The sequence below is a fragment of the Narcine bancroftii genome, chromosome 13, assembly GCF_036971445.1.
Source record: "Narcine bancroftii isolate sNarBan1 chromosome 13, sNarBan1.hap1, whole genome shotgun sequence".
In the NCBI taxonomy this organism is placed as follows: domain Eukaryota; kingdom Metazoa; phylum Chordata; class Chondrichthyes; order Torpediniformes; family Narcinidae; genus Narcine; species Narcine bancroftii.
This window is the reverse complement of record NC_091481.1, coordinates 53,413,544-53,429,031: the sequence shown is the minus strand read 5'-3', so window position 1 is coordinate 53,429,031 and position 15,488 is coordinate 53,413,544. Positions and strand designations below refer to the sequence as shown.

Sequence of the window (15,488 nt, the reverse complement as noted above, 5' to 3'; positions counted from 1 at the left end):
AACAGTTTAGGCATTCAATTCCCCCAAACTCCACTGCCCTTTGTTTTTTGGATCAGGATCCAATTGTCTGGAGGTTTTAAAACAAAGCTCCAACACCCAAGATGTAGATTTTCCTGCATTCCCCTGAAAAATTAGGATTATTTTCAGGATTTCAAGATGTTTGTATGGATAGCACATTTCCACCTTTCTCCTGGGTTCATCCCCAAATGAGCCAGTCTTGTACACCCCAGAAAGGAAAAAACAAGAACCATTCATCTCAAAGACTGGACCTGATCCAATTGAAACCTCACTTTCTATCACCCAGGACTAATCCGACACAGTTGTTAAATTTGTTCTGGAAGTCCACATTAAGTCATTTCATTGTAGATCATGCAAAAAGCAGTGCCAATACCCTGACCCCGCCCTTACATCCCAATGTTTATATGGAAAGATCAGATCAAGTGATAGCTCATCAGGAGGCTGGCCATAACAATCACTCTCCAAAATCAAGTTCAATGTGTTTTATTGCAAATCATTCATGGAGAAAAGGCATCAATGGGGAGGAGTAGGACCCAAATACATCCAAATCCTGTTGTACTATGATCATGGCAATTTGGTTAAACACTTGTGACATCCTCTCAAAGTACCAGGTTTTTAGAACCACAATTTAGGATCAATTCGAGATCTACAAAAGTCACCACAACCCTCTTGGGAAGTAACGGAATAAAACTGACCCAGCGTCTTTAATAAATAATTCCATCACAACCAGGTCTGATTAAATTTAAAATTAATACGAGAATAAAACCTGGATACATTTCTCTTGCATATTCTTCAAGCTCAATAGAGAAAATGTTTGTTTTAAACATCTTTATCAAAAATGCAACATGCAAAAAAATTCAGAAGAAACATTAAATTGACACCGATACCAGCCATCTGCAATGGTTTAAAAAATGTTAAAATCCATTCCAAAAAAAAGTTTAAAAAGGAACGATGCCCATGTCACTGGTTCAGGACAGTTCCATAATCATTTCTAAGAGAGGGTTGGGGTCGGGAAGGGAAATGGGTTTAGGTCAGCAGTAACCAAGATGGAAGGAGAAGAGTCTCTGCAGAATCTAATAGCCAGTGGCTGGAACCACAGCAGTTCCTTGGGATTTCACCTTGTGCCTCTGGCCTCCTCGTCTTCTGCCTCCACTCGTCTTAGGCTGGAAAGAAATCAGACAGGGGAGAGAGAGAGAGAAAAAAAAATGACAAATGGGCAGTGATAACAGGATCATTGCATTTATCATTTTCACCAGTGTAGAAAATATAATTTGAACCTTTAAAAGTCACCCCAAAACCAGGAGTCATCTTACACGCCAAGTACAGGTGCTCCTCCACCTATGGTGGGGTCATGTTCAGAAAACCCATCGTGTTGAAAAAAAATTCAAGTCAAAAAAAAATACCGCACCTACCATTTTTTATAATTAAATTTTGAATACCTTTATTCCACACTGAAGAAGCCCATTAATGTACACAGCTGAAAGCACACTGGGCATGAAGAATGAAGCACTGAACTAAAATTAATTGCTGGATGGTGGGGATGTGAGGGAGTGACGTACTGCATATCACAAGCACAGGAACAGATCAGTCGCAATTGAAAGTCCGGATTCGAACCATTCTAACTTTGAAAAATCACAAGTCGGCCCATCATAATCCGAACCTTAATATCTGTGTCCCCCATGACAATGGACAACAGCACAAAACACTTGCAGAACTCAGATGTTCCAACCACAAGTATTTTTTTTACTGAAACTTGCAATTGGGAAGCTGGATTAATAGTAACATTAAAACAATTAAAAATGTATTAATAAACCTGTCTAGTATTTCTTAAAGTAACATCACAGCAAAGGAAGCCAACAGCCACTATTTGCACCAGCTGACAAACAGTAAACAATCAGCCAGGGTCCCAGGGTGAGATCTGTTTACAATGCCTTGTCGGGTCAATCAAAATACATCTCACATTACTTCACACCAGCTGGGAACATTTGATGCATATTATGGGAGTTGTGAGTGCTGTATAAGGTGCTCCTTCCATCCGATAGCCTACAGGCCACCCTTGGGCAAGGTGTAGGACTTGTTGAGGCTCCCAATCAGGGTCACTTGAAGCCATGGATTGCAGATGGTGGATGGTTTTTACAAGCAGATTCTACAAATTGCAATTTATGGTGGTAAAACTAAAAAATGCTGGGCAGATGAATCTGCGGATCAACAGCCAGGGTGACCTGTCCAGTACGGGCACCGCGACTGAAGAAGATGCCGGGAAACCCCTTCAGTGTTTTTCTTCCCCCTTATATGATCATGATCTCAACATCGACTCAGTCTCAGGTCAAAGATGGAGCCTTCACTGAAGGAGAACAGGGGAAGCAACAACTCCAATTCGGAGGGTCAGAGATCATGACAGATGGAGGGACAGGATGGCCCTCGCCGAGTGGCAAGGCTCCTGAACGCATGAATTGCCATTACTTGAACTTAATTGGCTAAGTTGCTAGCAGCATCACAGCACTCACTGGTCAGTGGGATGGTTGGTAAAGAGCAGTCAGTGCCAAACCTGGGGTAGTCTTATACAGTGAGTACTTTCATTTTGAGTGGAAATTCTGGGGGTTGCCTTGTATGCCGACAAGATGGTAGCTAACTGCCAGATCCAGCCAAGACTCAGGCAGAATGACACTGGCCACACCGTGCCCAAAAAGGGACATTTTGGTTGCACACCAGTGGAGGGGGAACAGCACTTACGCGAGTCAAATGCCATGTTTCCAATCGAGGCCAAGTTCAGAGAGACCGTGCCCGCAGCAAACAAGTTTCTCCCCATCAGCATCAGGTTTATTGAACTCGAACTCTCTAAAGACAACTGCCTGGTTAAATGAGGGCAGTAGTCAGCCATCTGGCCCATCAAGCATGCTCGGCCATTCAATGACACAGCTGACATGACTGCACCATTTTCTACCTGCCTGTCCCACATTAACTCTCAATTTCCCATTTCTGCAAAGATCCAGCCAACCATGTCTTGAATACATTTAATAAGGCAGCTTCTGCTTAACTGGGCAGAGAATTCCAGACCCGCTGTCATAGGGAAGCAGTTCCTTCTTGCCCACCTTAAATCTACTCCAAGTCTTGAGGCTCCTAGTTCGAGTCTCACCTTCCTGTGAAAACAACCTTCCTACTTCTACAATTTTATAAAAGGAAAATACATTTCTACAAGATTCCCCCCCTCATCTGAAAAAATGTGAAAGCTATAGAGAGGGGGGGGGGGGGGCACAGGAGATTTACTAGGATGGTGCCTGAGGCAAGGTTAGCAGAGCTGGGACTGCTCTCTTTTGGAGCGAAAGAAGCACAAGAGGTGCCGACAAGATTCTGAGAGGCATGGATAAGGTGGACAGCCAGCACCTGTTGCCCAGGGCTGGAATAGTAAACACCAGAGGACGTTTGTACAAAGTGAGGGGAAGAAAGTTTAGGGGAGACATCAGGAGCAGTATTTTTTTTAAATTACACAGAATTGTGGATGACTACAATATATTACCAGGGGTGGCTGAAACATTAGGGGCATTTAAGAGATTCTTAGGCACATGGATGAAAGAAAATTAGAGGGCTATGAGGTGGGGAGGGTTCAGTTTTGTTTTTGGAGTAAATATATAGGTCAGCACAACCTCAAGAACTGAAACGTTCTATTCCAATTCCATGAAGATCAAGGTTACTGGCAGAATCATGGTCCCAATGGTGTTTAGAGTTTTTGCCCCTCAGACACTTGGCCAAGTCTCATATTGCCCTGGGCAGATAAGATGGCAGCCAAATAATGATTGGGAATCGTGGATGATTTTCATGGGTCCTTTAGGAAGGGAGCTGCAATCCTCACTCAAATCAGATTTCAGCATGAACCAGACGATATTCCCATTCGGGGCAAAACCCAGATCAACTTTCAGCTATCAGTAATGTGATGGTCCTCATCTGTGAGATGCAGATTGGTCCACAGGGTGACACACTCATCTCAGTTACCAGTAAAAGAGAATAAGCAAATCCATACAGCTACCTTGTTTTCCTTATTAACATCCCGGTTATGCTTATCCTCCTCTGAAGGCATCTGACAAGCGTGAAGCAGGAGAAAGCAAAGAGACAGACAAAGTGAACAAGACATCCTCGCACAATCTCAGGCCCAGCCAAATGGCAGAGAAAAGGAGAACAAAAGGAGATTAGGGTAATGCAGAGCTTGCGAGCTAGTGTGGATTCAGAGGGTTGATGGGCCAGTTTCCGAGCTGTGCAACTATGGTCGCGCTTCCTTTAGGGTCACTACAGATCACAGACAAAGCAGCAGGTTTCCGGCGTGAACCCCAACAATGCCCTACCTGAGGTTGGTTCAGAGAATGCAGGGCTGCTGCCTGTCCTGAGGACAGACCTTCTTCAAGGGTTGAGCTTGTTGCTGTTGGCACCTCCTCCTTCTTCAATACGGTACTCTTCTTTGTTGATTGCATCTTAAGCTGGAGCGGTTTGGTGTTGGAGGGAGATGTGTTCGTTGTCTGAATTAGCTGGTTTGCAAAGGAAGCTCGAGTCAATTCTCACCAATAAACTCCACTAGGCTAGCAAACATAGCCAGGTCCATCACAGGCTCTGACCTCCCATCCAGTGGAGACATGGATGAGAGGCATCATAATAAAGGACCCCCATCACCCTGGGCACCTCCTCTTCTCATTGCTATCTTCGGCCAGAAAGCATAGAAGCCTGAAATCTAGCTTCAAGAACAGTTTCTTTCCTGCAGCCAACACTCTTGGACCTCCCCTATCTACAATCATAGGCTACTATGACACCACAAAAGGCCTGTCTGAACTATTGTGTCATTTTGTAGCATAAAGATTACTGTGAATATTATCTATGTATTGTCTTAATTTAATTAGTTTTACTATTATGGTGTTTATTTACAAGCCCCTGTTTAGCAGAAGAATGTTGGTGTATGTGTACATTGTACAATGTGTATGACAATAAACATCTTCAAAAAGCTGCAAGAATGAGATTCCACTTCTTAATGGCACGTTGCTCAATACCACACAAATTAATCCCTCCACCTCGCACAACTCCAAAACCACCACTACCCCACAGCAGAAGTATTTGAACAAATAAATAAACTATTCAGATGCATTGCAAGCTCCTGGTTTAGTAAAATGAGATTATCTCAATAAGGAGTATGGGCAGGAGGGACTGAATGGCCACAGTTAACATTAAGCACTTCACACAAGCACGAGTCACAGCCAGTGATACTTTGATACATTGGAAGAACTGAGGGAAGGTTTGTCCCAATCTGTTCCAGAATTTGATAAGATTTGAAAACACAATGTGATTTTGTAAAGGGGGAACCATTCTGGCTGCTGAAGAGGAAGCAGTTTTTTGAAGCAACTCTTGCGTCCAACTATTTTGTGGAATTCAGAGCAAAGCCGGCTCTGGGAATGACTGGGCCTTTTCAGTCGATTGATCATTTTAAGTGTGACTAGCAGTAAAGTAACTTGGAGAGACCGGTGCCGGGGTGTTGGAAGCTTCGTGGAGGCCGGCCAGTTCGAGTCTCACCTACAAAAGGTCAGGAGTGTTGTGACCACAGCTTGTGTGGATGGACATTTCTTCAAAGGCAACGCAGGGAGAATTCGTGAGCCTGTGGCAGCCGCAACTCCAGTCTCCCCATCAGTTCAACATTAATTCAGGGCATCAAATCTCAAAGGTCTACACTTCAACACTGAATTTGAAAGACTGAACTTCGAAGTAACTTTCAGGATTTTGGCCTGGACTGTAATGGTTTGGGTAGATCACACAGGGACACGTACAGAGCTAGGGAGAGATTTAGTATTAAGGATAGTTTAAAAGTTAAGACTTTAGTTTACGAGTTCGAAACAATGTTAGTGTTTTAACATTAAACACTGTCTGGTTCATTGACTAATGCTGCTTGTTACATGTTGTTCGTAACAAAATTAGGGGTTCGTTGTTCAAAATTTGGAGCTAATTGTAGCTTAACCAAACTAAGGAGCTTACATTGTATGTGCTACAGAAGTTGGGCCAGAATTTGGAGCTTTGTAATCGATAAAATTTCAATTGGGTGGTTAAATTCCTTTTTGCAAGCTAATTCAGAGGCTTGGGTGCGTGTGCAAAAGCAGCCATGGGTATTGGACGATTTTTGGAGTCATCATCTCCTGCAGAGTGGCTGAAGGCAAATAAAAAGGATGATTTGGTGAATATTGCTCAACAGTTAGGGCTTGCTGAAGGAAAATTATCCCTGAGAAAGGAGAGATAAAGGAAATCATAGTAAGGAAATATGTAGAAGAGGGAAAGTTTGAAGAGGCGGAGTTAGAGAAACCTCCTGAGAGTAAATCCATTAAAGCAGCAGCTGGGGTTGGAAAGGATGGAGTTTAAAAAAATGAGGCAGAGGAAAAAAGAAAGCAAATGGAGTTAGTTAGAGGGAAAAAGAAGGACAGTTTGATTAAAAAAATGGAGTTAGAAGATGTACAGGCAAAGGCAACAAGAGGGAGAGGGAAGAATGCGAATGGAATTAGAGGGAAAGGAGAGACAAAGGAGGTTCGAGGCAGAGCAGAGACAAAGCAGAATTCTACCTTCTAGTCCAACTGAGAAGTTTATAGCCAGTGGAGAGGGGAGGTTAGTTCCTCCACTTGATGAGCATGAAATGATAAATACTTTCAACATTTTGAAAAGGTAGTTGAAAGTTTAAAATGACCATGAGATTAGTGGTCCCTCATGTTACAAAGTGTAATTAAAGGGAAAGCACTGTAGGTTCACTCAGACCTTACTGCAGAACAAGCTGGTCATTATGAGATAGTAAAGAAAGCCATGCGGACAGCTTACAAATTGGTTCCTGAAGCTTTCAGGCAGAAATTCAGGACTTTGAGTCCATCTTGTATGGATTTTGCCTATGAAAAAATTGTGTGCATCGAAAGAAAGAAATAATGATTACTACAGATTAAGAGAACTGATGTTAGTTGAAGAAATTGAAGGATGTGTTCCTAATGATATAAAAATCATACTTGGGTGACAGATAAGTGGAATTTGGCAAGAATCTGCTAAGTTAGCCGATGAGTAGCCTCTGACCCACAAGGTTAAATTTATAACCAATAAAACCTTTCAATGGGTTAATGTGGTTCATCCCAGTCTATTTGAAAATAAATCAGTAAATAATGTGAGAATTAAAGATGAAGAGAAGCAGGAAAAGGAAAAACCTTCAGGTCCCCTTTATCATTATCATAGAAACTTGGTCATGTGATGGTAAATTATTATAAGCTGAAGAAACAGAAAGAGGCACCAGATGCCTATATTCAAAAAGATGAGAACCTGGAAACAAAAAAAGTTTCAGATCTGCTGAGGACATGAGGGAGATACTTTGAGATACTGGGACAGCCCAGACACTTGTGTTTCACAGAGTTTTAGAGTTTGGTGATGAGACTGCCAAGGGTAAAATAAATTTAATCTGAGGTTTGGGAGGTGAAAAAGAGCCAGTATCTTTGCATAGGATATTGATGAAGTCAGAAATAATTAATGTGATTGTTACTGTCAAGATCTGAGAGAGTTTACCAATAGAAGGGGTTTCATTGATTTTGGGGAATGACTAAGCAGAAAGAAGGAGAAATTTGTGTGGACAAAATCTTGTCAGAGAGCTTTGAAAATTTAAAGGAGATATTGTGCAATAACCCTGTTTTAAAATCTCCTGATTTGGACAAACGGATTTCTTTAGCTATGGATGAGAGTGAAGAGGCTGAGGGAACAATGTTATTCCACAATTATTGTGATGGTATTACTTTTCCAAGAAATTCATTGAACATCAAAAAAATTATTGTGCCATTGAGAGAGAACTGTTGTCCCTTGTACTGGCTTTGCAGCACTTCGATGTTTATATCTGCACAGCTCAGGGACCAGTTATTGTGTATACTAACCATAATCCTCTCGTGTTCTTAAGTAATATGAAAAACAAAAAAAATTGAAGATTTTTAAACTGGAGTTTAATTCTGCAAGAATATAATTTAATGATAACTTACATTAAAGGAAAAGATAATGTAACTGCTGATTGCCTTTCCAGATGTTAAATTTGCAATGTTTCGCAGCAAAACGAAACATAGTTGTATATGCTTCTAAAATAATGTTATTTGTTTATTATATAAATAAAATGAAGGTATTATTTAATGTTGCAGATTGTAGTTAAAAATTTTGCTCTTAAAACTCAATTTTCTTTGTTGGGGAAGGTATTACAAGTTCACATTTTAGTAAAATGGGATTATCACTGCAAGGGATAATAGAGACAGGGACTGAATGGTAACAGTTAACATTCCACACAAACACAAGTCATAGCCCAGCGACAATTGGATACAATGGATAAACTGAGGGAAGGTTTGTCACAATCTGTTCCAGAATTCAGTACATTTGCAAAGGGGGAACCATTCTAGCAGCTGAAGAGAAAGCAGCTTTTTGAAGCAGCTCTTGTGTCCGACCATTTTTGTGGAATTCAGAGCAAAGCCGGCTCTGGGAATGACTGGGCCTTTTTAGAGAACTGACTTGTAAAGTTCTTAATTTTGAGTGTGACCAACAGTGGAGGTCACTTGGAGAGACGGCTTCATTTTAAGTGAGACTAGCAGTGAAGTTACTTGGAGAGACCGAAGTCAGGGTCTTGGAAGCTTCATGGAGGCCACTCAATTCGAGTCTTGCCTACAAAAGGACCAGGAGTGTTGTGACCACGGCTCTTGTGGATGGACATTTCTTCAAAGGCAACGCAAGGAGAATTCGTGAGACTGTAGTAGCCGCAACTCAGTCCTCCCATCGGTTCAATATTAATTCAGGGCATCAAATTTCAAAGGTCTACACTTCAACACTGAATTTGAAAGACTGAACTTTAAAGTAACTTTCTGGATTTTGGCCTGGACTGTAATGGTTTGGGTAGATCACACACACAGGTCATAGTTAGCTAGGGATTGATTTAGTGTTAAGGATAGTTTAAAAGTTAAGACTAAGAGTTAGAAATAAAATTTGTGTTTTAAAATTAAACTGTCTGCTTCATTGTCTATTGCTACTCGTTACACGCGGTTTGTAACAGATGTCAAGACAAAATACTGACAAGAGTAAAACACTCCAGGCTGCAGCAGCTGAATTAGTCCCCAGAGGGAACCTGTCTGTCACTGTGCCAAAATACCACTTACTAATTGACATTGCTCTACCCAGTAACACTAGTTGGCCTGCATGGTTCCACATCTGGTCATCAAGACAAAAGGTTCAACTGCAAGGTAGGATTACACAGACAGTTACATCCCCCCCTAATGTTGAATGTAAAGAGTGATCTGACAAAGAAAATATTAACTCTGATTTTGAACAGGAAGAATTATTTCCACCTTTAGGAAAATGAAATTAAATAAAATTACAGTTGGGTAATTCAGGATTAAACCAGAAAGCACTTTCACACAGAAAATTAGAATTTGGTTCAAAGAAATAAACCACGAAAGCCTGCAGACACCGTGGTTGAAGTACAAGCACAATGCTGGAGAAACTCAGAAGGTCAAGCAGGGTACTTTATGTAGCAAAGATAAAGATATATAACCAGTGTTTCAGGCTTGATCCCTTCATCAAGGTTTCAGCAAAATGTAGGCAGGCGCCCGAACAAAATGGTGGGGGGAGCAGAGTACCACCGGCCAGAGGAACTAGGTGGATAAAGGGGGGGTTGGGGGGGGGGGGAAGGAGGGAGGCCCCACCAACAAACTGGGGAGGGGGGAATGGCTGTGAATGAAGAGGGAAAGGGGTGGAGAGCTGGAGGAAGACAGTGAGATGGGAAAGAGCGGAGTGGGCTAGCAGAAACTGTAGAAGTTAATGTTAATGATATCAGGTTGGAGAGGGAAAATTAAATGTTACCCTTCCAATTAATGAGGGGCCTTAGTTTGCCAGTATGAGGCCATGGACAGACATGTCAGTGCAGGAGTGGGCACAGAATGAAATGGTTAACCACAAGGAGATCCCAGCACTGATGTAGGCAGAGCAAAGTGATCACCCAGTCTGTTTCCAGTCTCTCGGATGTAGAGACAACCACAACAGGATATTTGTTTCAGAGATTTATAATTTTATAGTCTAAAAGTGTCTGGGGAATAGGAGACAAAGAGTAATCATGTCTGATTGATTGTAAAACCAGCTAGAGAGCTGAATACCCCCCTCAAGGATTCAGGAAATCAGAAATTAAAAAACCAGAAAACACTGAACACTAAAGTTAACTTGTTGGTTGGCCTGATAACGGTTTCCAACAGTTTTTGTACAAATCAGAGTGACTCTTTAAAAGGCCCAGAGCTGCTAGGCTTGCAGAAGATCCTCTATTCTGAATACATTTGTCCACGTCCCTGGCAAATTAATCAAGCAAAACCAGCTTGTGTTGACAAGAGTTTCATTTCATCCGCATTATAGCTCACTGGTCTCTGGTTTATACACAAGTTGCAGAAAGCCTCTTGATTCAAGATTCCTTTATTCTCATCCAATAGTTTAACCATGCAATATTACATGCAATTGCCTCTGCCCTACTGTAAAGCAGTTGTCATTAGTGCCCGTTACAGTAAAAAGAAAAATATTCCCTCTATCCAGGATAAAAGCAGTCCCCATTTTACCTTGGTTATCGTCCCCACAGCTTTGGTCCTGCCCTCTCGGAACACGAGGCGCTGATCAGCATGCAGATACTCAGGAGTTTTAATGAAGCGGAAGTGAACAGTAGCTTTGTCGCCCGTGCGCAGGCAGTCCTTGCTCATCGAGAGAATTGTGGCCGTCTGCCGGATGCTGCCACAGTGCACTGTTTATCAGAAGGAGTTCAATGAAACGGGCACGCAGACACATTGGGAGATTTATTTACACTAAAGTGACATTTCACAACCTCCGATTCAACCAGTGTCTCAGCGTCACAGCTCTTCTTAAATGCTACAACTAATTCAACGCAGCAAGTCCTGCAAACAAAACAGCATTGGCCATGATAGAACTGCCACGAGAAATACAGACCTTAGATCTCTGCTCTTCAGTGACAGGAGATCATTTCAAATCGAAAAATGTTAAATTGGGGTGACACGGTTGGCGTAGCAGTTCACGCCACGCCTTTATTGCGCCAGTGATTGGGACCGGGGTTCAAATCCCACTCTGTATGTAAGGAGTTTGTTCGTTCTCCCCATGTCTGTGTGGGTTTTCTTCCCCCCCCATCCCGCCCCGCCGGGGGCTCTGGTTTCCGCCCACCATTTGAAACATATTGGGGGTGTAGGTTAATTGGGTGTATTTGGATGGCAGAGGTCTTTTGGGCCGAAATGGCCTGTTACCATGGTGTAAATTTTTTTAATTTGTTTACATCAACATCCTGATAGTGGGGTGCTATCAGTTCTGGCAGTTTGCACAGTAAAAAACCTGTTAGCCAGAAATCAAGCAACTAGCTTAAAAAAAAAATCACAGTAAATAAATGCAAAACATATGGAAGTTTAAAATTGGCATAACTTGCCATTAGTTTGTCCATCCACGCACCACAAAATATCAAGCCATCGGAAAATTCACATCCAGCATCTAAACACCTGGACAGCAAAGATGCATAACCTCAGGATGGTCTTTATCGACTACAGTTCAGCGTTTAACACCATCATCCCATTGATCAGCGAACTCCAAGACCTGAGACTCAACATCCCACTGTGTAATCGGATCCTGGATTTCCAGACCACAATCAGCGAGGATTGCTAAGAACATCTTCTATACAATCAGTACGGGAAGTTCTTAGCCTCCTGCTTTACTCGCTATATACCAAGCCACCCAGTCATAGGTGTGGCAACACCATTGACAAATTCGCTGATGATACCATGGTAATGGGTTGCATAAAAAGGGGGCAATGAGTCAGCGTACAGGAGGGGGATTGAAAACTTGGCTGAATTGTGCACGAACAACAACCTTGCACTCAATGTCACCAAAACAAAGGAGCTGATTGTTGACTTCAGGAAGGGAAAACCAGATGTATGCAATCCAGTGATCATTAGGGGAAATCAGAGGTGGAGAGGGTGAGCAAATTTAGGTTCTTGGGAGTCAATATCTCAGAGGATCTTTCCTGGACCCAACATACATATGGTATCGTGAAGAAAACACATCAGCGCCTCTACTTCCTCAGGAGTTAGTCCTCCAAAAGGAAGGGCAGTCCAGAACATCACAGGTAAAATCCTACCCACCATCGAGAACATCGGGGAAGGCTGCTGTCGAACATCACCAGAAAACATCAAAGACCCACACCACCCAGCACACGCTTGGTTTTTGCTTCTACCATCAGGAAAGAGGTCTCAGTGCCACAAGACTCACACTCGCCAGATTCAGGAACAGCTGCTACCCCTCCACCACTAGACTCAAGAAACTCAATCAGGGGCTCATCTCAGGGCTTTAACTTTTTTGATTTGATCCACCCCTCTCAGTATTGCAGTTTCTTTACGTGTACATTGAGTCAGGTTTTTTTTGCACTGCAAGTAAGTGGTGATTTTGCCTTGCCCACAGGAGAAAGAACCTCAGGGTTGTATGTGATTTAAATTTAGACACACATCATGGTAACAGGCCAATTCAGCCCATGAGCCTGTGCTGTCCAATCACACCCCAAATTAACCGATGATGTCATGTATGTACTCTACAATAAATCTGAAATCTATCAATTCTCATATGCGCTAGATACTAGGGGGTTTCCTGTATTATGCTCCATGCTTCAAGTGGAGCCTGATAAGAAATAGGAGCAGGAGTCGGCCATCCAGCCCCTCGAGCCCCCTCTGCCATTCAATAAGATCATGGCTGATCTGATCATTGACTCAACTCCACTGACCTGCCTTTTCCCCATATTCCTTCATTCCTTATTTATGTAAAAATATATCTAACTAACTGAACCTTAAATATGTTTAATGAAGTAACCTCAACCACTTCCCTGGGCAGAGAATTCCACAGATTCCCTACTCTCTGGGAAGTTTTTACTCATTTCTGCCTTAAATCTACTCCCCTCAATCTTGAGGCTGTGTCCCCTAGTTCTGGTCAGTGAAAACAATTTTCCTGCCTCTATCTTATCTTCCCCTTTCATAATTATTATACAAGACCTCCTCTCATTCTTCTGAATTCGAGTGAGTATAATCCAAGATGATTTAGTCTCTCCCTCATCTCTGGGATCAACCTGGTGAATCTCCTGTGAACTGCTTCCAAGCCCAGTATATCCTTACTCAAGTATGGAGACCAGAACTGTATGCAGTGCTCCAGGTGCGGATTCACCAGGACCTTGTACAATTGCATCATGACCTCCTTGCTCTTGAATTCAATTCCTCTGCGATGAAGGCCAACATTCAATTTGCCTTCTTAATAACCTGTTGTCCTGCAACCCAAATTTTTGTGATTCATGCACAAGCACTCCCAGGTCCTTCTGCACTACAGGATGCTGCAGTTTTTCACCATTTAAATATTTTTCCTACCAAACCTTGCATTTATTAATGATGTACTCCATCTGCCAGACCTTTGCTCACTTAACTCTATCCTTCTGCAGCCTCTCCACATCCTCTGTACAATTTGCTTTTCCACTCAATTTCGTATCATCCACAAACTTGGCTACACGACCCCCTGTCCCCTCTTCCAAATCAGTGTAAATGGTGAACAGCTGCAGGCCCAGCACCTACCCCTGCGGCCCCCCGCTTACCACAGTCTGCCAATCAGAAAACACCCATTTATCCCGACACTCTGCCTTCTGTCGGTTAACCAATCCTCAATTCATGTCAATATACTTCCCCTAATTCCATTCATCTGTATCTTATTGATAAGTCTCTTGTGCAGTACTTTATCAAACGCCTTCAGGAAATCCAAATACACAATATCAACCTGTTCCCCTCTATCTACAACACCCATTATATCCTCAAATCTAACAAGTTTGTCAAACAAGACATCCTAGTAAATCTTCTCTACACTCTTTCAATCTTGTTGATATTTCTCTTGTAGTTAGGTGTCCAAAACTTCACACAATAGTCCTTTCTGAATCTAAATGTCTCACTATTTCATCCTTAATGCAAGATTTTACCTTGACAGACCATTTCATCTCTCCCCAGCTCTTTGAAGAAATCCGACCCAATACAATAGGGGTGATGTGAATCCTGCAGTGTTGGGTTTGCTTACCCATGGCCTGGTAGCGGGGACTGATGGTTGTCGGATGGTGTAGCACCAGGATTTCTCCCTCAAATTCCCACGAAGCCTGAGGATTCAGTTTTGGAGACACCATCACCATGCCCTTTCGGATGGATGATCGCTTAATCTGGACGGAAAAGAAAAGACCAACAATGGCAAAGAGCAGTGATGGAGCCCTGTTGAACAATTTTCTTAATATTTCCAAAATATGAACCCAATGAGATTAAGCATTCAATGGAGGATCGTGATCAATTCATTAGGCAGCATAAATCGTAGTGGAGGCAGAAGCAGTTTCCTCTTCCCTCCCTCCCTCCCTCTCCACCCCAACCATGTCACCCTTTAAACCCCAACTTTCATTCCCGTTCCACTTCATTAGCTGCTGGGGATGTTCAAGTATACAATGCCCAGAAAACCTGGCCATTCCTCCAAATGGTTCATATGTTACGCCTACATTCCACAAAAATCTTTTTCTATTCTAAATCAACTAACCACACTCTCGAGAGTAAAGGGAGCTTACTGATGGCAGATGGAATTAAATGCAGACAAGTGTGAGGTGTTGCATTTTGGAAGGACCAACCCAGAAAGGATGTGCATGGTAAATGGTCGGGCAATAGAAGAGGGATCGGAGAATAGATACACAATTCCCTAAAAGTGGTGTCACAGGGGGATAGGGTTATAAGAGTTTTTTGGCATATTCATAAATCAAAGTATTGAGTTCAGGAGTTGGGATGTTATGGACATTGATGAGGCCAAATTTGGACTATTGTGTAAGTTTTGGACACCTAACTACAAGAGAAATATCAACAAGATTGAAAGAGTGCAGAGAAGCTTTACTAGGATGTTGCCTGGACTTCAGGAACTGAGTTACAGGGAAAGGTTAAACAATTTAGGACTTTATTCCCTGGAGTGTAGAAGAATGAGGGGAGATTTGAAGAGGGATACAAAATTATGAGGGTGTATGCAAGTTGGCTTTTTCCAGTGAGGTTAAGTGGGATATAAAGTAGATAATGGGTTATGGGTGAAAGGGGAAAGATTTAAGGGAAACTTCAGAGAGTAGGCGTGGCAGCTGAGTGCCAGTGGTGAACGCAGGTGCAATTTTAACAGTGAAGAAAAATTTGGACAGGTACGTGGATAGGATGGTTATGGAGGGCTATGGACTGGTCAGTGACACAAGGCAGAATAAGAGTTCAGCACAGACTAGAAGGGCCAGTTTTCTCTGCTTTATTACAGGCTCCCATTTTAGTAAAATGGGATTATCACTAAGGGACAGTATAGACAGGAGGGACTGATTGGTCAGTTAACATTTCACACAAGCACCATCACAAGTC

The 15,488-nt window shown here is 42.4% G+C and overlaps 1 protein-coding gene across 3 annotated transcripts in view; it reads right to left on the bottom strand.

The window, feature by feature from the left end:
- Window positions 1-485: 485 nt before the first annotated feature.
- LOC138748206 (GTP-binding protein 1-like) overlaps window positions 486-15,488 on the bottom strand; it is a 46,312-nt gene continuing 31,309 nt past the window's right edge. Inside the window, exons 9-12 of one of the 3 annotated variants that reach the window (XM_069907997.1) lie at window positions 14,152-14,287; window positions 10,623-10,801; window positions 4,356-4,535; window positions 486-1,181 (exon numbers count right to left, since the gene is read on the bottom strand). In XM_069907997.1, the coding sequence (XP_069764098.1) occupies window positions 1,092-1,181; window positions 4,356-4,535; window positions 10,623-10,801; window positions 14,152-14,287 (585 nt within the window). In that variant the 3' untranslated portion in view covers window positions 486-1,091. Of the gene's footprint in view, window positions 1,182-3,985; window positions 4,094-4,355; window positions 4,536-10,622; window positions 10,802-14,151; window positions 14,288-15,488 lie in introns of those variants that run through there. The other 2 variants (XM_069907996.1, XM_069907998.1) reach the window with 2 other exon arrangements.